Genomic DNA, 27990 nt, shown 5'->3' on the forward strand with positions numbered 1-27990 from the left:
TACTTCATTTATAACCCAGGCCACTTGTAGTGGTGTTGTAGAGCTTCTGATATTGAAGAGAAAATAATCTGTCATTAAAGATTTAACAAAGCTAGAAATTTACAGTTAATTTATCAACAGTACACAGCTGAACTGTTTGATCTACAGTTACAAAAATCACTGTAAATACAAATTAAAACTAGTAACTGCAGGCAGTGACTGAAGGGTCCAAAGCATAAGACGTTCGGACAGGTAGGACAAGTAATAGAGGAAGAACGGCAGAGAACAGGAGGACTGACTGACACGAGCAGCGAGGATAGTAAAGAGTCAGACAGAACTGCATAGTCTCGTAACAGGGTGGAGATTGTTAATTGTAGGTCTGACAGGTCAGTAGATGTAGGACAAAACAGGACTGGTTTGGGTGAGATAGTCTGAGTAGTAGGTAGAAATTAGGATGGAGATGGTTTTAGTGTAGGCGTAACAGGTCAGTAGATGTTGGACAGAATGCAGAACCCTCTGGTGGAGTGCCTGAGCCCAAAAGAATGTGTGGCTTCTGTCAGATGTAGTAGTATGTAGAAATTGGCACCTGCCTACCTAACGTGGTAAGTGTAGATCTTGCAGGTTAAGCTTAGTTTATAGTACCTGTGTGAATATAAGCTGTCTTAAATATTCATAACAACTGCTTATTTGAGGGAATACTGCATACACCAGCAGTAATATCATGCTTTTTTTGTAAGCTGATCTATAAGACATGAGAAGGCCTGAAAAGGTGGAATAGCATTTATGAAACAGTGTACTGAAATCTGCAGTACACACTGCCTATGTTATAAAAGAAGTCTGATGATAATGATACTAATAATAATGAGTGAAATGGCAGGAAAGTGACAGGCAATTAAAAATCTGGATTCAGATGAAGGGAAAGGTAACAATTTTTTGAAGGTTTTATAGGAAATTTCAGCTAAATTTGCTAAGGTGTGTCTTAGACGTATATGGATAGTGGCCGTAGCGCCCCAGTTTGACCAATCGGCAACAAAGTTGGAGAGTAATTCTGTGGTCTAGTGCTACATTAGTGGATCAAATTTTGTGAGGATTCGATAAAGCATGCCTGAGATTTAGCTGTTTGATTGAAATGGGCATGGAAATGGTGCAGGTTGGGTGTGGCTGGTGGCCATATTATACAGACAGGTCAAGTATTGTTTATGAATCATCCATGAAGGCTGATTGACTTGATACCAGAATCACCTAGTTGGGGTGCAGATTGTTGGAGTTATAGGATTATGTCATTTATTCAGTTTTTAAATATCATAAGGGAATGCAAATGGCTGTCATTAAAAAATACATATATCTTGATTTGGCATGACTCACAGAACTTGCAGTACAAAGGATTTTGACCAGTATTATGTCACAGAAATGAGATAAATGTCAGTTTCACTGGTTTTGCAGGTTTGAGACACATGTTGCATTGCTGTAGCGCCCCCGTTTGACCTATCGGGATCAAATTTGGAGGGCCCTTTCCCACTACCGTCCTACAGGATATATTGAAGTTTGGTGATGATTGGCTGAGGCAGGCCTGAGATACAGCTGTCTGATTGAAGTGGGCGTGGCACCTGTACGGTCTGGGCATGGTTGGTGACCGTACCTTACAGAAAGTTTAGGATTTTTTGGATAATTATTTATCAGTACTGCCTAGTTTGTTATCATACAAGAGCAGGGCTGGTACTCAAAAACACCCCCAAACCACTAAAATATACACCACTTTGGAGAAGTGTCCTGTACACCTCCAAGAGTTGAATTCGACATGTTATAAAACTGCATATCAAGAAAAAAACCACAGCTCCCTACTCATCAAGATCAGTCAGAACTAAGCCATCGAAACGTCAATGCAAACTATGAAAAAGCTCTAAGGTCCTCTTTGGAGTCTTTCTCATGATGGTGGGTAAATGTGGGACGGCTCTTCTGATCCTCATGACTTCTTGTGCACATATTAAAATGGGGCAGATATGTGGAGGTGGAGACTCAGTGACTTACCCTTTTGTGTAAATCAAACACTATATGAGTTAATATCCATCCATCCATCCATCCATCCATTTTACAAACCGCTTATCCTACTGGGTCACGGGGGGTCCGGAGCCTACCCCGGAATCAATGGGCACGAGGCAGGGAACAACCCAGGATGGGGGGCCAGCCTATCGCAGGGCACATTCACACACCAGTCACTTACGCATGCACTCCTATGGGCAATTTAGCAAGTCCAATTAGCCTCAGCATGTTTTTGGACTGTGGGGGGAAACCGGAGTACCCGGAGGAAACCCCACGATGACATGGGGAGAACATGCAAACTCCACACACGTGACCCAGGCAGAGACTCGAACCCGGGTCCCAGAGGTGTGAGGCAACAGTGCTAACCACTGCACCACCATGCCGCCCCCTGAGTTAATATTAATGGTCTAAAAACAACACTCACTACACACTGTAAAGTGTTACAGGTAACACTGAATGGTGTGAACCCATATAAACACCATGCAGTGTTAATTTAACACTGGCATATTTGCCATGTACAGAAAGCATATGTGCAGACTTAAATTAACACTGCAGTGTTTATATGGTCCACACCAATCAGTGTTAAATTTAACACTCTACAAAGTACAGTGAGTGTTTTTGTACAGTGTTAAAATTTATTAACTCTTTTAGTGTTCAATTTACACCATAAAGTGTTACATCACTGTGACTACACCTCGTTACAGGTTGCTAGCCGATATGGATGACACACAGGTACAAAATGAGTTGCCCCTATCTGTCCCATGGCACCACCCAATAAGTAAACCTTAGTGATCCAATCCCCACACAGGTTACCCCTCAGGAAGCCAAAGCCTCTCAACCAACCATTGACCAGGACACAAGAGCAGATGCCACCAAGAGGAGCTGCCAAGCTAAGGGCATTACAGCTCTCCTAACACCTTGCTGCACATATTACTCATCACCCATGGCCACAAGGCCAGGACTGGTAATCAGTTGGCCTTACATCAACAAAGTCGATGCTACAAGTTGAGTTTAATTCAAATTTAATTGAAATGAATTAGTTCATATAACATATAATTGAACTATGAACTTAGAATTTGTATCTATTCTTAGATACATTGATTTTGTGTAACCACTTGTCTTAATAAAATTAATTACATCATCAATATTTTTTTTTTGTTTAAGTAGGTAGATTGATATAAATAAATACATTTAATTACAAATAACAATATGTTTATGTAACGTAAAATTCCAGACCTTAAAAATTTAGGTTTAATTTGATTAATTAAAGTTTTATTTGATACATACAACAAAGTAAATGTTATTCAAGACCAGGGAGGATTTCTTACATTCAGCACCTGATTTGCATACTTGAGTTTCCTGTTTCATTTTCGCTTTTCTGTGTTGCCGAACCTGTCCCTATCCTCCACACTGCGACGGTTCTGCTTGTTTTATACGTCAATGCAAGAATAATGACAACACTAGAGCAAAGGATCTAAAGGAGAGAATCCCCAAGTTTTATTTTTGTAACTAGTACCGAGCATGTAAATTGGAACAATTTTATGCCCAACACCCACTTCCCCCATTGGCTTAAAACTTGCCCCAAGGCATACAAACAACACGGCATTTCACCGACGGTAACCGTCACACCTTAAATGAAACTAACTGAAATTATCTCCTACACATTCCCCATAGCACGAAACACAAGAACTTTAACGATAACTCATTTTACCCCTAAAACAGACCCAAAACAACCCGAACAAAACTCGGCAGGGGCAGTGCATACTGGAAGTCACCCCCCGTCTCAACTCCGTTACACTGCCCCCACCTCAGCTGTGGATGTCCCCAGACACTTAACCCAACACAAAGCCTGTGAGGTGCCGAGGCCGACGTTACCACCTCCGTGGCCGGCCTCCGGCACTTTCAACAGCAGGAGAACAAACAGGAGGCTGGGGCTGGGGCTCGTCCTCACCCCGCGCCCCCACCTGAATCACACCCATAGACTGGTAAGGCGCAAGACGGTCCCGGTGTAGCACCACCAACCTTGCCCTTCTGTTCAGCCGCACCAGATAAGTCACCTATGAAAGTTTTTCCAAGACAGTGCAGAGTCCTTCCCAGTGGGACATGAGCTTAGGAGACAGCCCCCTCTTTCTCACAGGACTGTACACCCAAACCATCTCCCCAACCCCAAAGTCCCTGCCCTGGGTACGCACATCATACGCCCGCCGCTGTTTGGAACCAGCCTCTGCCAGCGCCTGGTGGGTGAGCCTATACACCACCCGCAGCCTCTCACGCAGGTGATATAGGTACTCCAAACCCGGCTTACCAGGCACCTCTGGCTCAGGCGGGGAACCAAACACCAAGTCCACAGGCGTCCTCAGCTCTCTCCCGAACATCAGTGCCACCGGGGTAGATCGTGTTGATTCCTGGACCGCGGTACGGTACGACCACAGCACCAGCGGCAGGTGGCGATCCCAGTCCCTCTGGTGTTGGCTGGTCAACATGGTGAGCTGCGTGGCAAGGGTCCGGTTGTGCTCCACCAGGCCGTCACTCTGCGGGTGAAGAGGGGTGGTGTGGGTCTTCCGCACCCTCAAACAGGTACAGACCTCTGTGTAATTAAAGCTGTGTACTGTACATTAGCTGGTGTTGGCTGTATTAACTGATTTTACTCAGGTCAATTGGAATTTATTTGTGAATCCAAAAGTACAGCATTTCCTTCTAATTTAGATGTAATACTAAAATTAGTCATTAAAATGTTGGGCAAACTCAAAAGTGCTACCAATTACTTAAGAATTTTGAACTGGACGGAGGTAATATTTTTTACAGTATAATGTTAGCATGCCCAGGGGGTGGCCAGTCAGTTGACCTTGGACCCCCAGATATTTTTTTTTCTCCCTACTTGATCATTTTTGGTTTCTCTCCTCCATTGTCATCTGGCTTTCTTTTTCATTCCTTTGTCTTCCCCTTTCCCTGTTTCTGTATTATTCTGTCTTAATGGTGTTGTGACACGTCACAACACACCTATGTAAAGCACCTTGAGGCGACTCTGTTGTGGAAGGCGCTATAAAAAATAAACTGGATTGAATTGCCCAGTAATACTGACCTCAGTGTCACCAGTTTACATGGAAGATGATTCTTCAGTCCAGCAGAGAGCAGCTTCACTCCTGAGTCCTGCAGGTCATTGTTACTCAGGTCCAGCTCTCTCAGGGGTGAGGAGTTTGATCTGAGAGCTGAAGCCAGTGCCTCACAGCATTTCTCTGTGAGTTTGCAATGATGCAACCTGTTATGCAAGAGAAATAAAATTAAAGTGTAATTATACCAAGATTTTAGTCTCTAAAAAATACGGTACTGTGCTTATATATTAAATATTGCCTGTTTTTATGGTCTCAGGTCCCATCCCCGAAACTGTGGCATTTGCAACTGATTTGCCAGTGAATTGGGAAACAATATTACAAAGTAATGTTTAGTACAGCAGACTGTGTGTGTGTGTGTGTGTGTGTGTGTGTGTGTGTGTGTGAGCGGTATATCTATCCTTATGGGGACACAATGTCCCTATAGCGTGATAAATATCCATTTTCTCCCCTATGGGGACCAGGAAACCGGTCCCCATAAGGGAAAACTCTATTTTATAAAAATTAGTGACTGCTATGAAACTTAAATTGTAAAAACTCTTGTATTTTGCTTGGTTACTTATGGTTATGGTTAGGGCAGGGTGGGGGTTAAGGTTGTCATAGTTAGCATTAGCATTTTTCCCATAGAAGTGAATGACCAGGCCCCATAAGGATAGGTATGCCCTACATGTGTGAGTGTGTGTGTGTGTGTGTGTGTTAAAAAAATGGGTGGCATGGTGGCACAGTGGTTAGCACTGCTGGGTTATAAATTTGTCCAAATTTCTTGAACAAAGATTTTATGTAAATCAAATCATGGCTTGAAAAAACAGTTAAATCTTAATGTCACACAGAGTGAGCTTAATGTTACTACTTTACAGTGTGGATTTTTCAGTCCATCAGAAGGCAGTTCTACTCCAGAATCATGAATTTTATTGTCACTCAGGTGCAGTTCTCTCAACTGGGGGGAGCCTGAGGTGACAGATGAGGCCAGCGCTTCACAGCATCTCACTGTCAGTTTACAGTTGTTCAACCTTTGAAGGATATAATATTGAAACCCACTAAATCCCACTTTAAATCAGCTTCAGTCTCTGTATTATCAACATGAAAAAACAAACATATACAGATGTAGCCACTTGAATTTTCCCCTGTTCCCATGATGGGGCCTTGGCTGGTCCCCACGATGATGTAATGAACAAGGGGGCCGGCATGATCCATGTATTTTGTGAAGTGCACCAGTCCCTCCTACAGCATAGCAACATGATGCTGCCACCTCCATACTTCATAGTTGGGATGGTTTTATAAGGCTTGCAAGCTTCACCATTTTTTCCTCCAAATATACCATTATGGCCAAACAGTTCAATTTTCAGTTTCATGAGACCACAGGACATATCTCAAAAAATTTATATCTGTGTCCTGATGTGCAGTTACAAACTGTAGTCTGACTTTTTATGTTGGTTTTGAAGCAATGGCTTCCTCCTTACCGAGTGGCCTTTCTGGTCATGTTATTACAGGATTCGTTTTACTGTGGATAATTATGCTATCTTACCAGTGTCAGCTAGCACCTTCACAAAGTCTTTTGCTGTTGTCCTGAGGTTCATTTGTACATTTCACACCAAATCACGTTCATTTTTGGGACTTGGAATCCATCTCCTTCTTGATCAGTATGACAGCTGCATACTGCCAAGGTTTTTTATACTTGCATATTATTGTTTGGACGTAATAAAGATTAACACTGTAAAAACAAAACTCACTGCACACTGTAAAATGTTAAAGGTAACATTCAATGGCGTGGACCCATATAAACACCATGTAGTGTTAATTTAACACTGGTACATTTGCTGTGTAGGTGAACACATCACTGTACCCTGAATTTGCAGAAAGTCGTCCTGGAACATCAAATATTTTTGGTAAGGACACCTGGAATAAAAGAAAGTAAAAAGGCTGAATGTGGCACATTAGATTTTTGTAAATTATAATGCAGTCCATTTAAACCAGCTTGATGAGGAATATTTGTATGAAGACTAGTAACATCTATTGTACATAAAACCTCCACAGAATTCACCTCACTGAATTCATCCAATTTTTGTGAAAGATCAGACGTGTCTTTGAATAAAAAAGGGCAGGTGATAAATCTTTGATATGATAATCAAGAAACTGGGACAGTGACTCAGTCATGCACTCATTGCCAGATATAATATGATGGCCAGGTGGATTAACCAAACTTTTGTGAATTTAGGCAGAGTGTAAATAACTGGTCTGACCAGATGTTTCTGGAACATAGTTATACTCATTATGGTCAATGTGGCCATCTCAACAAGCTATTTTTAACTTGGATTTTATCTCATCAAGAAATTTGAAGGTTGGATCAGAGGACAGGAACTTGTATGTAGTGTCATCTCCATGCTGTCTCTCAGTTCTGCCCTGTCCGGTTCGAGGAACTGTTGGAGAAGTGTGAGACCCCCCTGCAGGTCTACAAGATGGAAAGTCAGCAGAAGAAAATGGAAAAATACCAGACACTGGATTACCAGACCGACAAGCTGGCGTATGCTGGCATGATGATATTTCCCGTTACTGCCATGTTGCGGTGGGGATGGTAATTGAGGGAATATGGTGTCTCACATCTTGCATCCGGTGGGAAACCATCAGTCACTGTAGGTCGCATGCACAGAGTTTTACTCTCTCAAGTTAAACCTTAGTTCACTTTTAAAATTTAATCGCTCATTTTTGGCATTCATTTATGCATTTGTTTATGGTAGTTTGCCTTCAATTATCCTTTCCCCTTGTTTTAGTAGGGGTGAGAAAGATCATAGCCATTTGCTAATTAGCTTGTCGGTTTTCAGGTATGAAAGTTCACTGAATTAGCTGGGATAGTTTTATTCCTGCTTGTTGTATTTTAGTCATTGAATGTAATGTGCGCTACTAATGTGATTTTTTTCGTATGTTTCCAACTCTATAGTTTTTTTATTTTTGCTTTCACAGCAATGTCTCCTGCTAAACGGTCATTATATATGGTGATTTAATGTAATTAGCTGTGTTCAGTTGTAAGAAGTAAAGTGATTTTAATTAAATTCACCAGAATGCCGTTTAATTATGATACTCAGGCACTGGTTAAGCAGGACATTAATAGGATAGAACAGAAAGACTTTATTGTCATTATACGGTTAGTAAATATAATATATAGACATAAATATATATAATGTACATTACTTTTTAGTCAGAGTGAAAAACAGTTATTTTGCATGTTTGTTCATCCCTGAACCCCGTCATTTATTTCTGTCAAACATACATTTCAGAGTAAAAAGGTTTATACAGGTTAAAAATCAGGGATTTACAGTGGAGAAGCAGTAACATAGCACACAGTGGACCAATAAAAAATGATTCCTCTTTATGCAGTGAGCTATCCCAGCGTCAGCGACACTGTGCAGTCTGTATAATAAGCCCCAAATCCTGGATAGAGGGGCTCAGTGAATGAGGAGGTGAATCTGTGCAGGGGGGTCAGTCCATCAGAGGAGACTCTGTAGAAGGTCAGAGCACCAGCCTCCCAGTCCAGATACACTCCTACTCTGCGGGAATCTAAGGGCTCTATGGGTATGAGAGTCTGTTCCTTATTGTGCCAGAGAGAATAACGGTGAGGATTACAGTACAGACTCCATGACTTGTCATTGCATCCAAGCAAACAGTCATCACACAGTCCTTTCCTCCCGATTCTTTTATAAGTCACTCCTATTCGAACTTCATCTCCTTCCCACTCAGCCTCCCAGTAACAGCGGCCAGTCAGACTCTCTCTGCACAGAACTTGGTCCCACCAGTCAAATCTCTCTGGATGATCAGGATATGGCTGCTCCTCAGCCCCCCACTCATGTGTCACCTTCCTGTTCTCCTCTGACAGAGACAGGCGTCTGTGTGCTGTGTTGGGGTCCAGCGTCAGCTGGCAGAAGTCTGTAGGCAGGAGGAAAAGCCACTAATACTGTCAGGCAGAGCAGTACTTTAGCCTGTACTTTATTCTTCTGTACAACACATATACAATGGTATGTAATAACGAAAACACGAGCTACTTTGTGACGCGGTTCGTCAGCTCGAGGTACAGTACAGTACCATATTTACTTTTATTTTTATTGCATAATAATTATTATTACTCATTATCATTATTATGTGCCACAATTATTTTCCGATTTACCTACAAGCTCGATCTAAAGGCAGACATCGGGAACGGATCTCATCCGTAACGTGCGACCTGCCTGTATGTGAAATACCTCACAAATACCTCTTCCCAGTGGGAAGAGCTGCAAAAACGCTGCAAACGGCTTATACAGATGAAAATTACAAAATAACCTCATCATCACATGTACTCACCACAAACATATTTACAACAATTATGGGAATGCAGTCATAAAGTAATAAGAATGGTATTTTAGTGATGTCTGATTTGAATCTTATCTAAAATAATATATATATATATAGAAACTCACCAAAACACAAACATGGAAATGTATCTGCATACAGTACAAAACACACACTCAGCACAATGAATACATTCATACTGTAGTATTATTTAGTAGTAATAATAGTAGTATAGTAGTGTTAATAGTAGTAAAAACATGCAAAGACACTTACATTTCTGTAAGCCTGGTCTGGTCCTGCACTCTCCACCGTGATCCACACTAGAGGAGAAGCAGAATGACATAGTACTGCTGTATCCATTTATTAATTGGTGCCTCTTCTTCACATACATGCATAAGTATCTGTAGCGTGTCAGACACACACTCTGTACTCACTGCAGCTTCTCCAGTTTACAGCTGGGATCCTCCAGTACAGCAGAGAGCAGCTTCACTCCTGAGTCTCCTGGGTGATTGTAGCTCAGGTCCAGCTCTCTCAGGTGTGAGGGGTTTGACCTCAAAGCTGAAGCCAGGCCAGAACAGCCTTCCTCTGTGACTCTACAGCCTGACAGCCTGCAGAGAGACAGACAAAAACACTCTGATAAATAAGATCACCTCAGCAATACAAGTATTAATTTTAAGTAAATGTGACTACTTTCATATACTGTGACTCCTTTCAATAATTACAGTTTACAATCTTGAATACCCAGTAATACTGACCTCAGTATCTTCAGCTTACAGTGTGAATCCCCCAGTCCAGCAGAGAGCAGCTTCACTCCTGAATCCTGCAGGTCATTGTCACTCAGGTCCAGCTCTCTCAGGGGTGAGGGGTTTGATCTGAGAGCTGAAGCCAGTGCCTCACAGCATTTCTCTGTGAGTTCACACCAGTCCACCCTTATGAAAATGAAACATTTATAAAACTTCTTTTTCTATTGGTGCACTGTTTTATTACATTAAAGTGAGCCATCACAGTGATGACAAGAGATTTTTGTGTAGCAGTGAATTTATTGTACAGCACATAAAAAAGCATATTAACAGTCACCCTGGTTTTGATTTACCCCTGAAATAAACACTGGCCCTTTGGGGGTGTTCACTGCAACCCTGTGTCTCCTGCCTCTTTACCCACCACAAGGGATTAACCTGGGAAAGATTAACCTTCACATCCAAAACCTTGATCAGAACAGAACTGGGAAACACCACCATCTTACTGCCTAGGAGAATCACTGACGATCCCCCCATGGAGAGGGGGGTACAGAGTCTGCTATGTTCTGGCTGTGAAAACACTGGCAGCAAAGTGAATATGTCTATAGTGGATGTCAAAGGTTTACACACCCCTATTATATTTGGAGTCTGACCTACAGCTTATCAATTTTCTTGAAATAGTTTCTCTTCTTTTCCACACAAACATAAAGAATATTGTTTGTTTTCATTTCAGCCTTTACATACAAAGAAGGTGGCATTTCAGCAAATGCAGATATATGATTTAATTAAGCAATGTGAAAATTATACGTGAATCCTGTAACAAATTCAGACCAATGAAATAGCTTCCACTGCGGTCATCAGCCATCTTTCCGCCAGCTGTCCCCAAACTGACTAGTTACTCTGAATGGAGGAGATGTGAACATCCCCAGCAGCCAATGCAGGCCAGTCAGGCTGTGTTAGTTCTCGTTCCAGCCTGGCTGATGTATGGCTTGGTTAATATTTAAATTGAACAAATTGCTAAGTTAAAAGTGAAATAGAACAAAATATATGGATGCAACACAACTTATCTGTTTGAGGGGCCTTAGCATACAGACATTTTAAACGCTGTGGCCCAGTACAGTGAGATCTGATTACAGGAGAGATTCATCTCTCATACTGTAGCTGACAGGCGGCTGATGTGACACAGGAAGGTGCCCATGCAGCAGGTACCCAAAATAAAGGAGTATTTTATTTGGTGTAACTCCACCTGAGGAAATGTGATTTAGCTTCCTCTGCTAAGAAACTGTGAAAAGTCCAGCCCATACATGGCACCAGAGCATATTATACTATTTTCTGGGGGAAAAAAAAGCTGAAATCAATACCTGCTTATTGGGAATGAAATGGTGTGACTGCAGTGGTTCGCTTATGTGATTTGCCTTGTAGCCATCACATTTTGTACTAAAGTACCAGATCAGTGCTTGAACTGTCAAATAGGACTGACCTCAGTATCTCCAGGTTACAGTGTGGAATACCCAGTAATACTGACCTCAGTATCTCCAGTTTACAGTGTGAATCCCCCAGTGCAGCAGAGAGCAGCTTCACTCCTGAATCCTGCAGGTCATTGTTACTCAGGTCCAGCTCTCTCAGGTGTGAGAAGTTTGATCTGAGAGCTGATGCCAGCGCCTCACAGCATTTCTCTGTGAGATTACAGCTTTTCAGCCTGGAAATGAAAACATTTTAAGACACAATCACATACATAGCCTGCAGATTGTTAATAGTTATGTGTACTATTAACAATGTATGTGAAAATACTATGTGAAAATTATATGTAAATTCCCCCATAACATAGTCAGACCAATGAAATAACTTCCATTACAGTTGACAGCCATCTTTCTGCCAGCTGTCCCCAAAGTGACTAGTAAATCTGAATGAAAGGAGGAGATGTGAACATCCCCAGCAGCTAATGCAGGCCTGTCAGGCTGTGTTAGGCCTCCTTACAGACTGGGTGATACATGGCGTATTTTATGTTAAAACTGAACGCTAAAAGTAAAATAGAACAAAACATATGGATACAACACAATTTAGAGTAAGTCTGTTTGAGAAACCTTAGCACATGAACATTTTCAATACTGTGGTGCACACAGATCTGTACAGTGCAGTGAGAGCTGATTACAGGAGAGATTCATCTCTCATAGCTGACAAGCAGCTGATGTGACACAGGAAGGTGCCCATGCAGCAGGTAACCAAAATAAAAGGATGTATTATTGGGTGAATTATTTAAAAACAGGGTAATGGTATTTTGTGATTCTTTGATATAAAGCGCTTTATAGTATTAAGATATTGGTACAGGCCATGATTGGACAGCTTGCATTCAGGATCAGCTGATTTACTCACTAAGCCATTCTGTGGAGTGTCAGAAAGCACTGTCCTAGAATCCTCAGTGGGGAATACCCAGTAATACTGACCTCAGCATCTCCAGTTTACAGTGTGGAATACCCAGTAATACTGACCTCAGCATCTCCAGTTTATAGTGTGGAACACCCAGTAATACTGACCTCAGCATCTCCAGTTTACAGTGTGGAACACCCAGTAATACTGACCTCAGCATCTCCAGTTTACAGTGTGGAATACCCAGCAATACTGACCTCAGTATATCCAGTTTACAGTGTGGAACACCCAGTAATACTGACCTCAGCATCTCCAGTTTACAGTGTGGAACACCCAGTAATACTGACATCAGCATCTCCAGTTTACAGTGAGGAACACCCAGTAATACTGACCTCAGTATCTCCAGTTTACAGTGTGGAATACCCAGCAATACTGACCTCAGTATCTCCAGTTTAGAGTGTGGAACACCCAGTAATACTGACCTCAGTATCTCCAGTTTACAGTGAGGAACACCCAGTAATACTGACCTCAGTATCTCCAGTTTACAGTGTGGAATACCCAGTAATACTGACCTCAGCATCTCCAGTTTACAGTGTGGAACACCCAGTAATACTGACCTCAGCATCTCCAGTTTACAGTGTGGAACACCCAGTAATACTGACCTCAGTATCTCCAGTTTACAGTGTGGAACACCCAGTAATACTGACCTCAGTATCTCCAGTTTACAGTGTGGAAGACCCAGTAATACTGACCTCAGCACCTCCAGTTTACAGTGTGGAACACCCAGTAATACTGACCTCAGTATCTCCAGTTTACAGTGTGGAACACCCAGTAATACTGACCTCAGTATCTCCAGTTTACAGTGTGGAATACCCAGTAATACTGACCTCAGCATCTCCAGTTTACAGTGTGAATCCTCCAGTCCAGCAGAGAGCAGCTCCACTCCTGAATCCTGCAGGTTATTGTCAATCAGGTCCAGCTCACTCGGGTGTGAGGAGTTTGATCTGAGAGCTGAAGCCAGTGCCTCACAACATTTATCTGTGAGATTACAACTGTTCAACCTGGAAAATAAAACATTTTAAGACATAATACATTGTACTATTAACAATGTATGCCAAAATACTATGTTGTCAGCCATCTTTCTGCCAGGTGCCCCCAAACTAACTAGTAAATATGAATAAAAGGAGGAGATGTGAACATCCCCACCAGCTAATGCAGGCCTGTCAGGCTGTGTTAGGTCTCGTTCCAGCCTGGCTGATGTATGGCTTGGTTTATATTTAAATTTAACAAATTTTAAAAGTTAAAAACAAAATGAAAGAACATATATGGATGCAACACAAACATAAGGAATTATGTTTGAGGGACCTTAATATACAGATATTTTAAAGCCTGTGGTCCACACAGATCTGTACAGTACAGTGAGATCTGATTACAGGAGAGATTCATCTCTCATAGCTGACAGTCGGCTGATGTGACACAGGAAGGTGCCCATGCAGTAGGTACCCAAAATAAAGGGATGTATTATTTGGTGAATTATTTTAAAACAGGGTAGTTTGATTTGTGTTTCTTTGATGTAAAGTGCTTTATAGCATTAAAATATTGGAACAGGCCATGACTGGACAGCTTGCATTCAGGATCAGCTGATTTAATCACTGGGCCATTATGTGGAGTGTCAGAAAGCACTGTCCTTAGTAAAGAATTTAGGGTGTGGAATACCCAGTAATCTACAGTTTACAGTGTGGAATAAAAACCCAATAACACTGACCCCAATATGTCCAATTTACAATGTGGAATACCCAGTAATACTGACCCCAGTATCTCCAGTTTACAGTGTGGAATACCCAGTAATACTGACCTCAGTATCCCCAGTTTACAGTGTGAATCCCCCAGTCCAGCGGAGAGCAGATTCACTCCTGAATCCTGCAGATCATTGTTACTCAGGTCCAGCTTTCTCAGGGGTGAGGAGTTTGATCTGAGAGCTGAAGACAGCATCTCACAGCATTTCTCTGTGAGTTTACAGCCGTTCAGCCTGAAAAAGGAACTGAGTTATTATTCACACACAGACGGGCATACAGTATATGGACAAAAATATTTGGACACCTGGTCATTACACCTCCAGGAACTTTTATGACATCCCATCCTAAATCAATAGGCATCAATATGGAGTTGGTTCCCCATTTGCAGCTATAACAGCTGCCACTCTTCTGGGGAGGCTTTCCACAAGATTTTGGAGAGTGTCTGTGCGAATTTTTGTCAATTCATCCAGAAGAACATTTGTGAGGTCAGGCACTGATGTTGGATGTAAAGTCCTGGCTCATGCAATCTGTTCTAGTTCATCCCAAAGGTGTTCGGTGGGGTTAAAATCAAGGCTCTGTGGAGACAGTCAAGTACTTCCACAAAACTCACCCAACCATATCATTTATGGACCTTGCTTTGTGCACTGGGGCACAGTCATGCTGGAACAGAAAGGGGCCTTCCTTCTCTTGTGCAAAATGACTTGGTATGCTTAAGCATTAAGTGTTCCCTTACTAGAACTATGGGGCCTAACCCAACCTCTGAAAAACAACCCCATACCATTATCCCTCCTCCACCAAACTTTACAGTTGACACAATACAGTCAGGCAGGTAACATTCTCCTGGGATCCACCAAACCCAGACTTGTCCATCAGACTGCCAGTTAGAGAAGCGTGATTTGTCACTCCACAGAACACATTTCCACTGTTTTCGAGTCTAGTGGAAGCATCCGATGTTTGGCTGTACGCTTGGTGATGTGAGGCTTGCATGCACCTGCTTGGCCATGAAAGTTCATTCCATTAAGCTCCCGGCACACAGTTTTTGTACTGGGCTTAATGTTAAAGTTTGGAACTCTGCAGTTACAACAGAGCACTGGAGACTTTTACTCACTATGCAGCTCAGCACTTGACCCTGCACAGACCCTGATCTGTTACTTTATTTGCAATAAACTGTGGAATATCTAGCTGGAAAGAAACTGACCTATTGCAAGGGTACCACCCTTGAATTCACTGAGTTTTTAGGAATTACCATTTCCTTCACAAATGATTGTAAATTTCACTGCATGGCTAGGTGCTTGATTTTATACACCACTGGCAATGGGTATGAATGAAACACCTGAATTCAAGGATTAAGAGGTGTCTCCAAATAATTTTGTCCGGATAGTGCATATTCTACACATCAGTGATTGCAGTGATACAAAATTAACATTTTTTTCCAGTATAATTAGATGGCACAGTGCATAGTTCGAAATTAATTATAGCAAATCTACACAGCAAATTTGCCAGTGTCAAGTTAACACTGCATTGTGTTTATATAATTATCACCAAACTAGTGTTACATTTGACACTTTACAGAGTGTAATGAGTGTTGTTGTATAGTGTTAAATTGAATTAACTGTTATAGTGTTCAGTTGACACCACAGAGTGTTAGATCACTGCAACTCCACCTCTTCCCAGATTCTAAGCGCATATAGCTGTAAGCTGAACACGTGCTTCTTCTTCCCGAATCTTATCTTACTTGTGCTTTAAAGTTGGGATAGAGTTAGAGAAAGAATGTTTTCATGATTAGATTCTTTTTTAAGCATGAAAAAAATATTTTCCTTGCACTAGAATAAGAGAAAACCAATTGAGCCCTCTCGCAATCACCTGTGGTATGAGTAAATAAAATGTATGGAACCAATCCACTGTGTAACAGCACTGTGCAAATTGTCATGTGTTCCTTATGATAAGGCCAAAGTAATCAAACTAGCCTTTCAGAAGAAGTGTTAGTGTAAAAGCAGTGCTTATTGGCACAGATAATAAAGTTTGTTAGAATGCATAACATAATTATTAGCAGGGCTCAGAGAAGGTGAGAGCTCGCCTAGTGGCTACAGGAGTGCATTTTCCCTAAAGCAGATATAGTGGGTGGTGGCGGTATTGCTTTTAGACCACAACTTGGGTTAGAAGGACAAATCATATTATTTTGCTTATTTAATATTCAGATTTTTATTGGGCTTAAATTTTAGAACACACTGTGTTCTAGGATTGTATGTCATGGTTATTAGTCTCTACCATATTTAAATGCTCTGAAATCTGGGCTTTTTCCCCCTGCTTGAATTGATGTATGTCGGGTGGTCTGAGTAGTATTGGTGGGTGCGTGATCCTAAAAGCATTTGCATTGATTATATCCACGTGACAAATACATACAATGCTGAGGGAAAATAGTGTCACTCAAATTTGTTGTTCCTTAACCTTTGCTTTGTTATGGCATCTCTCTCCAGCTCTAAAAAGCTTCCACAGAAAGCATCAATCATTCAATAGCCTACAAAAGCAAATCCCAGCAAAATTCATTTCTGGGACTACAGTGATCCCCTGCTATATCACAGTTCAGCTATCGCGCCCCCTCTATATCACAATTCAGTTATCGCGCCCCCTCTATATCACAGTTCAGCTATCGTGCCCCCGCTATAACACTGTTCAGCTATCGCGCCCCTGCTATATCACAATTCAGTTATCGCACCCCCTCTATATCACAGTTCAGCTATCGCGCCCCCTCTATATCACAGTTCAGCTATCGCGCCCCCTCTATATCACAGTTCAGCTATCGCGCCCCCGCTATAACACTGTTCAGCTATCGCGCCCCTTCTATATCACAGTTCAGCTATCGTGCCCCTGCTATAACACTGTTCAGCTATCGCAACCCCGGTATATCACAGTTCAGCTATCACGCCCCCTCTATATCACAGTTCAGCTATCACGCCCCCGCTATAACACTGTTCAGCTAACGCAACCCTGGTATATCACAATTCAGCTATCGCGCCCCCACTATATTTTTCCCCGACGCCTCGCAGTTCGCTGCGTATCGCGTACCTTGCTTGTGGTCTGATTGTTTTTGTTTTGTTCTAAGCCCTACGATGGCTCCCAAGCGTCCAGCATGTTCTAAGCCCTCTGATAGTAGTGAGCCTAAGCGCCAGCACCATTCAGGGGAAGGTAAAGCTCCTGGATATACACACACACACATCTCTCTCTCTCGGTACGTAATGGAATATATACAAATATGTAGAATATATATATCCTTTCATCCATCCATTTTCCAAACCGCTTATCCTACTGGGTCGCGGGGGGTCTGGAGCCTATCCTGGAAGCAATGGGCACGAGGCAGGGAACAACCCAGGATGGGAGGCCATCCCATCGCAGGGCACACTCACACACCATGCACTCACACAGGCACACCTATGGGCAATTTAGTAACTCCAATTAGCCTTAGCATGTTTTTGGACTGTGGGGGGAAACAGGAGTACCCGGAGGAAACCCCATGACGACATGCATAGGGAGAACATGCAAACTCCACACACATGTAACCTAGGCGGAGACTCGAGCATGGGGGAGGGTTATTTTAAGGCTTTATACTTCACTCATCCCAGTGGGATAATTGTCTTTTTGCTCATGCCATCTTGCTATCCATGAGACACACAGACACAGGTGAGAGGAAGTTGGGGGTCACAGCGCAGGGTTTCCCAGCATCCAGTGGCCCTGCAGTGATTGACATTAAGGGCCTTGCAGAAGGTCCCAACAATGACATCACACTGCCAGCCAGGAGATCTGAACCAGCGGCCTTCCACTCACGGGCACAGTCTGAACCCACAGAGTCACGTACCACAGAGAAATAAAAAAGACTTTCTGAGTGGTTTTCCCAAGTATTAAGGCAAACTGGAACATTCTGTAAAATTGGGGCCCTTAGTTGGTTATTACAGAAAGGATGGTTATGGAAATCCTGTGTTGTTTAATGACACCACTATACACCATTATAAAATCTGGGTTCCACCAAAATCCAGCCTGGTTATTAATCCAAAAGTGGAAATAAATAATATATTTACACAGCTTCATTATATATTTAATATTATATATGTAAAACATTGTTAATCTATGATTGCCAGACTATGTATGTTGTCACATTCTCAGCCCGGATCAGCTGTGGCCAGCAGAGGGCATCAGTGAGCAGCCAGAGACAGCAGCCTTTTGGAAGCTCTCAGCTCTGGGGTCCATCACATGGACACACCTGCTGACAGTAACACTCACACATCATGTTTGTGGGGCTGGTGTGTGGCTCAATAGGCTAAGCCTCTGTGCCCGTGGTAGGAAGATTGCTGGCTCGGCAGGATAGTCACATGTCCGTTGGCACTTGAGCAAGGCCCTTAACCCCCAGCTCCAGGGATGCTGGATGCCAGCTGACCCTGTGCTGTGAGTGCCCATGTGTCTCATGGAGAATGAGAAGAGAGCCCCCTTTATTTATAGGATGTATACTGGATGGTAATGGAAATGTAACTTTTTGTTTTTTTAACTACATCATTACTCTTAGTCATTATAAAATCTGGCTTCCAGATTATAAAAAACAAATCCAGCCCAGTTATTAAGCCATGAGGAGGAATATACTGCATATTCTATTTATTTGAAACTGTTCATATGTTTAAAATGTTAATGTGTTACTGCAAAGCAAGATACATTTTCACATCCTCACTTACAGTGCTGTCCTAGATGTCTTGACCACAGGCAGCAGCCTCCAGTGCTCCTTATCTGATCTGATGAATTTCTTCAGATCAAACACATCCAGCTCCTCATCTGACATCAGCATCACAAAGGCCAGAGCTGAGTACTGAGCAGGTGAGAGGTCATCTGCTGAAATGTTTCCTGAATTCAGGTATCTTTGTACTTCCTCTACTAGAGAATTGTCACCCAATTCATTTAAACAGTGGAACAGGTTGATGGTCCTTTCAGGAGACAAACTCTCCTGTATTTTTTCCTTGATGTATTTGGTTATTATCTTAATGTTATGTGAGCTGGTTCCTGTCTGTGCCAGTAGCCTTCGTAACAGAGTCTTACTGGAGTCTGTTGAGAGGCCCAGGAGGAAGCGGAGGTAGAGGTCCAAGTGTCCATTCTTGCTCTTTAATGCCTGATCCACTGCAGTCTTCAGCAGGTCAGCTGATGAGTTTGACAGAAACACGTATAAAGCAGCGAGATACTCCTGGATGGTCAGATGCACAAAGCAGTACACCTTCTCCTGGTACAACCCATACTCCTCTTTAAAGACTTCTGTGCACACTCCAGAGTAAACTGAAGCTTCAGCGATATCAATGTCATTCTCTGAAAGATCTTGCTCATAAAAAATGAGACTGCCTTTCTCAAGGTTGTCAAAAGCCAGTTTACCAAGTTTTAAAAGGAATTCCTTTCCAGATTTATTAAACTCATTTTCATGGATTTTCATCCTTCTCACCACCATTTTCCTGTGCCAATTTGTCCAACTCAAGGTTGCGGAGGTCCGTAGCCTATACTTGTCATTTTTTAAACTTGTCTGGAAGATCATGAAGTGTGTGTACATTTCAGTCAGAGTCCTTGGAATTTCTCCCCTGTCAGTCTCACTAAAAAACCTCTTAAGCACAGTGGCAGAAATCCAGCAGAACACAGGTATGTGGCACATGATGAAGAGGCTCCTTGATGATTTCACATGTGTAATAATCCTGCTGGCCAGGCTCTGATCACTGAATCTCCTCCTGAAATACTCCTCCTTTTGGGCATCACTGAACCCTCGTATCTCTGTCACCTGGTGGACATGCTCAGGAGGTATCAGATTCGCTGCTGCTGGCCGAGAGGTTATCCAGAGGAGGGCAGATGGGAGCAGATTCCTCTTAATGAGGTTTGTCAACAGCGCATCCAGTGACATTTTCTTTGTTACATCAAACCAGCTCTCATTGTTCGGAAAATCTAGGGGCAAGCGACACTCATCCAAACCATCAAAGATGAACAAGAATTTGAACTTAAACAACTCAGTGGACTCAAATGACTTCAGTTCTGGGACAAAGCGGTGAAGCAGTTCAATCAGACTGTATTCACCCTTAATCAAATTCAGGTCCCGGAATGGAAGAGCAAATATGAAGTGAACATCCTGGTTTGCTTTTCCTTCTGCCCAGTCGAGAATAAATTTCTGCACAGAGACTGTTTTCCCGATACCTGCCACCCCTTTAGTGAGTACAGTTCTGATAGGTGTCACACGCCCACATAAGGGTTTAAATATTTCATTGCACTTGACTGTAGTATCTTCTGTTCGCCTTTTCTTGGATGCTGTTTCAATCTGTCTCACTTCATGTTCATCATTGACTCCTTCAGTTCTACCTTCAGTTATGTAGAGTTCTGTGTAAATCTCACTGAGAAGTATTGGCTGTCCTTCCTTAGCTTGCCCTTCATATACACTCTCACATTTCTTCTTCAGGTTGCATTTGATTCTGCGCTGACATTGTGACAGAAGATGCCCTGAAATGAGAAGTAAATACTCAGACTTTTCAAAAAACAGATTTTTTACTTATAAAAGCAAAATTATATCAAATGAAGTTAAACGAGAAACTGAGGTTTATTGCACATCTTTATTATAGACTATTTTTATCTGTCAAACAAACACACAGAATGAGATACGGCTCTTACTCTTCTCCAGCATGTCAGCAAGATCATTTTGCTCCATGGTCTTCAGGATGTACAGTGTGATCTTCAGGGCTCCCTCTCTAACATTGGTCTTCTGCATCTGACCATCACTATCCAGGTCATTGTCCTCCTCCAGCTGAGGCTCAGAGCATTCTGGGTAATTCTGATCTAGGTACCTCGTGATCTTCTTCAGCTCATCCTTCAGGAACCTCACAGCATTTTCCTCTAGTGACTAAAATCCACAGTTACAGTTAATTATGTCTTATTGCACCAAAACTTTTCACAGTTTCATTTGTGAATCATGGCTTTGAATATATTTCCTGTAACATGATTAGTTTCTTATTGTACAGGTGTATAAAATGTAAGCCAACTCACACAGCACTTCAGAAAATATATATCAGAAATAAATGCATACCTTCAATATGGAAGATAAACCCGGTTTATCCTGTATATCTGAACTGCATCCTTCCATTTGGACTCTGTGAATAAGGCAGAAATATAAAGACCTCAAATCATCTAAACAAGTGTAAAAGAAATTCTGGAATGGTCCCCATTAAAAGTGCTCTTGCTGCTGGCAAAGAATAATCTAGAGGTATATTTTACTTTATAAAGAGGTATGATGCCTTTTTAAGTTTTATTCTTTACAGCAGCTTCATAACATTAATTAACATAATTAATAAACAGCAGAAGAGAAGCAGGGACATCCTGCTCCACCATACAGAGGGACTCAGCAGGGACATCCTGCTCCACCATACAGAGGGACTCAGCAGGGACATCCTGCTCCACCATACAGAGGGACTCAGCAGGGACATCCTGCTCCACCATACAGAGGGACTCAGCAGGGACATCCTGCTCCACCATACAGAGAGACTCAGCAGGGACATCCTGCTCCACCATACAGAGAGACTCAGCAGGGACATCCTGCTCCACCATACAGAGGGACTCAGCAGGGACATCCTGCTCCACCATACAGAGGGACTCAGCAGGGACATCCTGCTCCACCATACAGAGGGACTCAGCAGGGACATCCTGCTCCACCATACAGAGAGACTCAGCAGGGACATCCTGCTCCACCATACAGAGAGACTCAGCAGGGACATCCTGCTCCACCATACAGAGGGACTCAGCAGGGACATCCTGCTCCACCATACAGAGGGACTCAGCAGGGACATCCTGCTCCACCATACAGAGGGACTCAGCAGGGACATCCTGCTCCACCATACAGAGGGACTCGGCAGGGACATCCTGCTCCACCATACAGAGAGACTCGGCAGGGACATCCTGCTCCACCATACAGAGAGACTCGGCAGGGACATCCTGCTCCACCATACAGAGGGACTCGGCAGGGACATCCTGCTCCACCATACAGAGAGACTCGGCAGGGACATCCTGCTCCACCATACAGAGGGACTCAGCAGGGACATCCTGCTCCACCATACAGAGGGACTCAGCAGGGACATCCTGCTCCACTATACAGAGGGACTCAGCAGGGACATCCTGCTCCACCATACAGAGGGACTCAGCAGGGACATCCTGCTCCACCATACAGAGGGACTCAGCAGGGACATCCTGCTCCACCATACAGAGAGACTCAGCAGGGACATCCTGCTCCACCATACAGAGAGACTCAGCAGGGACATCCTGCTACACCATACAGAGAGACTCAGCAGGGACATCCTGCTCCACCATACAGAGGGACTCAGCAGGGACATCCTGCTCCACCATACAGAGGGACTCGGCAGGGACATCCTGCTCCACCATACAGAGGGACTCAGCAGGGACATCCTGCTCCACCATACAGAGGGACTCGGCAGGGACATCCTGCTCCACCATACAGAGAGACTCGGCAGGGACATCCTGCTCCACCATACAGAGGGACTCGGCAGGGACATCCTGCTCCACCATACAGAGAGACTCGGCAGGGACATCCTGCTCCACCATACAGAGGGACTCGGCAGGGACATCCTGCTCCACCATACAGAGAGACTCAGCAGGGACATCCTGCTCCACCATACAGAGGGACTCAGCAGGCAGGACAGAAAGTTTGCTTTGTAGTCCTTTGTACCCAATGACTTTTAGAAAGATTAACTTGATTTCAAATAGATTTCTGCTTTATTAGCAGAGCTATCTAACAGCATTTGATTCACCATCCTCAGTCAACAAATTGGGTAAACAGCCTGAGAACTTATGATGGTATTTGATAGGAAGTTTAACATCAGAATTTTCACAAACACATTTTGACAGTGAGGTACACACTAGCATGGAGTATAAAAGTAGCGAAGACAGACCTAACAAGATGCAAAATAGTGTTTATTTTATATCCCTGTGTAGCAAATTGAAGTTTGGATCAGTTTGCATCTCTGTTGGCTCACCTCATTCCGGGGGGTGGGGTTTAGTTTCTAATATAAAGGGGGCGGTGAGGTAGGAATGGCGCTCAAGCTGTTCTCGATGCTGGTTGCGGAGGCGGTAATAGTTGGGTGAGTGCGTAGTGTGGTCAGTTGGTGCACTCTCTGCCATCCCTCAGAAGTTGACATGGTGTACACCAGGGGTTCGGCAGTAAGTATACACGCGTGCGGGAAGCTGTGTTGTATTGCCGTTTTTTTTTTTTAATAAAGATTTCCCGGCAATTACAAAACTACCAACATTAAGTGGTTTGTTTCTTTGTAGTTGGAGAGATGGTGATGGCAGCTCGCGTGCTTGTATAGTCATATATACCTGCGATAGGTAAACTGAATCTTAGCAGGATTTATTCACCATTTAGTGCGACTCGTAGCCATTATAATACGGACCCTTTAAAAAAAGTTAGACTATCATGGAAAAGTTGATTTATTTTCATAATTCCATTTAAAACATTAAACTTTCATAGATTATAGATTCAGGGCCTATACCTTAAATGATTTAAAGTACTTAGTTGTTTATTTGTACATAATTTGGGCTTCCAGCTCATAAAACCCACGAAAACAGGAATTCAAAAAATTTGAATACTGTGAAGACATCAGCCCAAATCCTACAGGGCATGAATGTTTTAAACTGAGTGTCACACACAACTCAAACTAAACTCAAAGCACCTGCACAGGTTTCCCCAGGTGTCATTAAATCGCTTCACTTTGGTTCAGTTGTCTCAGTTAGGTTCAATATGGGGAAGACTGCAGACTTGACAACTGGCCAGAAGATCATTGATACCCTCCATAGGATGGGTAAGCCACAAAAGTTCATAGCTAAGGAGGCTGGCTGTTCACAGAGTGCTGTGTCCAAGCATATCGATGGAAAGTATATTGGAAGGGCAAAATGAAACAGAGAAGATTCAAGAATATGGCAGAGATCCAGAAAGAGTGGAATGAGGCAGGAGTCACAGTTTCAAAAACCACCACATTCAGACGGGATCCGGGGGATGGGCTACAACTGTCGGGTTCCTCGGGTCAAACCACTTCTGAGCCTGAGCCAACGCCGGAAGCGTCTCAACTGGGCCAAGGAGAAGAAGGACTGGACTGTTGGCCAGTGGTCCAAGGTCCTCTTTTCCGATGAAAGTAAAGTGTGCCTTTCATTCTGGAATCAAGGTCCAAGGGTTTGGAGGAAGACGGGTGAGGAACAGAACCCAAGCTGCCTGAGGTCCAGTGTGAAATATCCACAGTCAGTCATGATTTGGGGTGCAATGTGCGGTGCAGGTGTTGGTAAACTCTGCTTTCTAAATATCCAAGGTCACCGCAACAGTCTATCAGAATGTTTTAGAGGACTTTGTGATTCCTTCTGCTGAGGATCTGTATGGAGATGCAGGTTTCATCTTCCAGCAGGACCTGGCCCCTGTCCATACCGCCAGAAGCACCAAAACTTGGTTTGATGGCCATGCCATCACAGTGCTTGCCTGGCCAGCCAACTCTCAGGACCTAAACCCCACTGAGAATCTATGGAGTATTATCAAGAGGAAAATGAGGTCCAACAGACCCAAAAGCAAAGAAGAGCTGACAGCAAGTATCAAGGAAATCTGGGATTCCATAACTTTCAGGCAATGTTTTAAAGTGTCACACTGATTGGTGAGAATTATATAAACACCATGCAGTGTTAATTTAATACGGGCACATTTGCTGTGTATGAGTGTGCTGCAACTGATTATTTTTTAGTAGTGTGTGAACTCAAACATTAGAGCAGTTTACGTCCCTCATATGCTAAGAATGATACTGCGACATACTGCAGTTCCCTTAAGGACTTCAGACCAGTTATTCCCACTTTACTTATCTTTTTGAAATTTGACAGTCGGGTACTGAAACAGCCCTGAGGCCAGGTTACAGCCCAGCTGGATCCCCTGCAGTTTTCCTACCAGGCAGGCGCAAGTGTGGACGATGCTATGATCCACATGCTCCACAGAGCCGACACTCATCTACACAGCAAATGTGCCAGTGTTAAATTAACACTGCGTGGTATGTATATGGGTCCACACCATTCAGTGATACCTTTAACACTCTAGAGTGTGCAGTGAGTGTTGTTTTTACAGTGTTAATATTTATTAACTCTTACAGTGTTCAATGTACAACCTAGAGTGTTAAGTCAATGTGTCTCCACCTCTTCCCAGTTTACAAGCCCATATGTGTGGCACACAGGTATAACATGGGTGGCCCATATCTGCACCATTTTAATATCCTCTCATTTAAACTCATTTGGGCATTCAGCTGCTGTCTTTTACTGACCCACCATAATAAGAAAGACTTTTTTTTGATAACCAAAGAGCTGTGCTCATGTAAGCTGAAAAACATTGAAAAGCTGTCTTTGTAACTGTATGTACTTAAGCACGAATAAGATTAATCAGAATAAGAAAGAAACAATCAAGCTCAGCTGGAAACTGCCTGTGGTGTAAAAGTGAGTAAAGAGTATGGCACCAAACACAGATTAGGAAGCTGCGTTGTGTTATACTGCCTAACTCAATTATTTAGCAGGGTTGAGAAAAGGGGAGAGCTATCTTAATGGTTGAAGGAGTACATTTCCGCTAGCGCACAAGAACCGTTTCAGTGTTTTTTTTTTCATTTGTGAGGAATCGACAAACCCACAAAGTCCAGAAAACGGCAGACAGAATGGTAACAAAAACGAGGAAAGGATGAGCCCAAAATTCACAGAGGCACATGCACTGAAAAACAAAAGAGGAACAGATGAGCCCCCAATTTCTGTTACGATCCCCAATCTAGGGTTGAGGATAGCCAGAAAGCTAAGGGAAAGGTAGAGAGGGAGACAAGACAAGCAGGGAACAGGAAAAGGGAACATGGGAAACAAAAGGATCTTTTTTGGTAGGTTTTTATATTTATTCACACTAACAAATACGAGTTGCAACAAACTTCGGGAGTGACCCAGGCCAAAATAACCAAAACAGCTAACGCACATGTCCCAAACTAAGCTAATTCTAAGTCTAATGAAATCAAGAGGAAACGAAAGGACAAAGACTAACTCCCTAACCAAAACAGTAGTACACACCACGTTTGCATAAACAAAAATGTAGTCATTCCTTATGCACCTAACAGACATGCACAGAAAAGACACAGGCTGAAGCACGGTATCCATAGGGGCGAGACAAAGAGAGCAGTCAGGAGCTAAGCAAGAGGTCAAAACCAGAAAACAACCAAACTGAAAGCAAAGGTACAAAAATGGGCAAAGCAAAGAATCAGAAACTTGGGTCAGAGGGCAGAAAAAGCATAGCTGGGAGTGTTCAGAGAACGTGGCTGGGAATCAGGAGGCAGGCTGATGCTGCAGTAGTGAGTGAATGGAACATGAGCCAGAAGACTGAAGTGCTTCATACACATCTCCAGAACTCTTATGGCATGAAACACAGGAAAAAGCTGTAAGGTCCTTTTTAGTCAGAGTCTTTCTCATGATGGTGGGTAAATGTGGGATGGCTCTTCTGGTCCTCATGACTTCTTGTGCGCATATTAAAATGGGGCAGATATGTGGAGGTGGAGACTCATTGACTTAACACCTTATGGTGTAAATTGAACACTGAGTTAATTCAGATTAACACTGTAAATCAACACTTAACACTAGAATTCCTGGAAAAATTAGGCTCTCCTCACAACGAGCCCCCCTCTTACTCCCCACACAAGCTGCCCGCCCCCTCTCCAGCACCATTAACACCTTTGGTTTTGCAAATGAATCACAGTGACTCAGCTGAAGTCGCCCCCCAGCCTGAAGTCACTTCTTCAACTCAGGTCTGCACTAAAGAGTTTATCTAGCAGTGTGTTGTAAGGAATCATATACATGCTTTGATATGGCAATATGGCATAATTTGAAATACAGTGGAACCCCCAAATCTACTACGGTAACCGTGGTGTCAATTACACAAATATATTTTATATAACGAATACATATATTTCATATATGTTCTGTGTCTACAACTATATGTGTAAATTTATGATGAAATAACAAATATTAGGTTTTGCAGATGATCTTTCTGCCATTGTAGTGTCTGTTCACTCCACGCGGTACCAAGAAGAAATCAATTGATTCAGCTTTATCTGTGTGTGTATATATATATATATATACACATTTTATAACAAAAGGTTGAACTTTACACATTACATTTTGGCACCCCTCAAATTAACAATATTTCATTTTCAATTAGTGATTCATTTATAATGCATATATCTCGCTAATGTCATGCCAGGGTCCCTTTACTGATATACGTAAATCAATTTATCTTTTAGCTCAAACTCTTTCAACTGAATAAGGTTACACAGATTGTTGCAAACGTCAACTGTATCTATTTATTATATTAAATATAACCGCTTGAATGTGATACGTAAACATACACACGCACGCAAAAGTCTTTTTTATCGTGCCATAATTATATATTTGGACCGCAATCTGTTCCTCAGTAATTAGCTCATAACAGCACAATGTTTCCCATGTAACATGTGAAGTGTTTCCGTGTGAAGTTCACCGTGGCATCTCATACTCCCACACACAAATGCACACACGTCCGCAGTAATGTATAGTTTT

The 27990-nt window shown here is 42.7% G+C and overlaps 1 protein-coding gene across 1 annotated transcript in view; it reads right to left on the reverse strand.

The window, feature by feature from the left end:
• Positions 1-8274: 8274 nt before the first annotated feature.
• Positions 8275-27990, reverse strand: part of LOC125721537 (NACHT, LRR and PYD domains-containing protein 12-like) — a 40168-nt gene continuing 20452 nt past the window's right edge. Inside the window, exons 4-13 of the mRNA XM_048997463.1 lie at positions 21431-21494; positions 21019-21247; positions 19068-20850; positions 14409-14582; positions 13441-13614; positions 11712-11885; positions 10205-10378; positions 9884-10057; positions 9723-9769; positions 8275-9047 (exon numbers count right to left, since the gene is read on the reverse strand). Of these exons, the coding sequence (XP_048853420.1) occupies positions 8506-9047; positions 9723-9769; positions 9884-10057; positions 10205-10378; positions 11712-11885; positions 13441-13614; positions 14409-14582; positions 19068-20850; positions 21019-21247; positions 21431-21494 (3535 nt within the window). The 3' untranslated portion in view covers positions 8275-8505. The remainder of the gene's footprint in view (positions 9048-9722; positions 9770-9883; positions 10058-10204; positions 10379-11711; positions 11886-13440; positions 13615-14408; positions 14583-19067; positions 20851-21018; positions 21248-21430; positions 21495-27990) is intronic.

Source organism: Brienomyrus brachyistius, unplaced genomic scaffold (assembly GCF_023856365.1).
Source record: "Brienomyrus brachyistius isolate T26 unplaced genomic scaffold, BBRACH_0.4 scaffold34, whole genome shotgun sequence".
NCBI lineage: Eukaryota > Metazoa > Chordata > Actinopteri > Osteoglossiformes > Mormyridae > Brienomyrus > Brienomyrus brachyistius.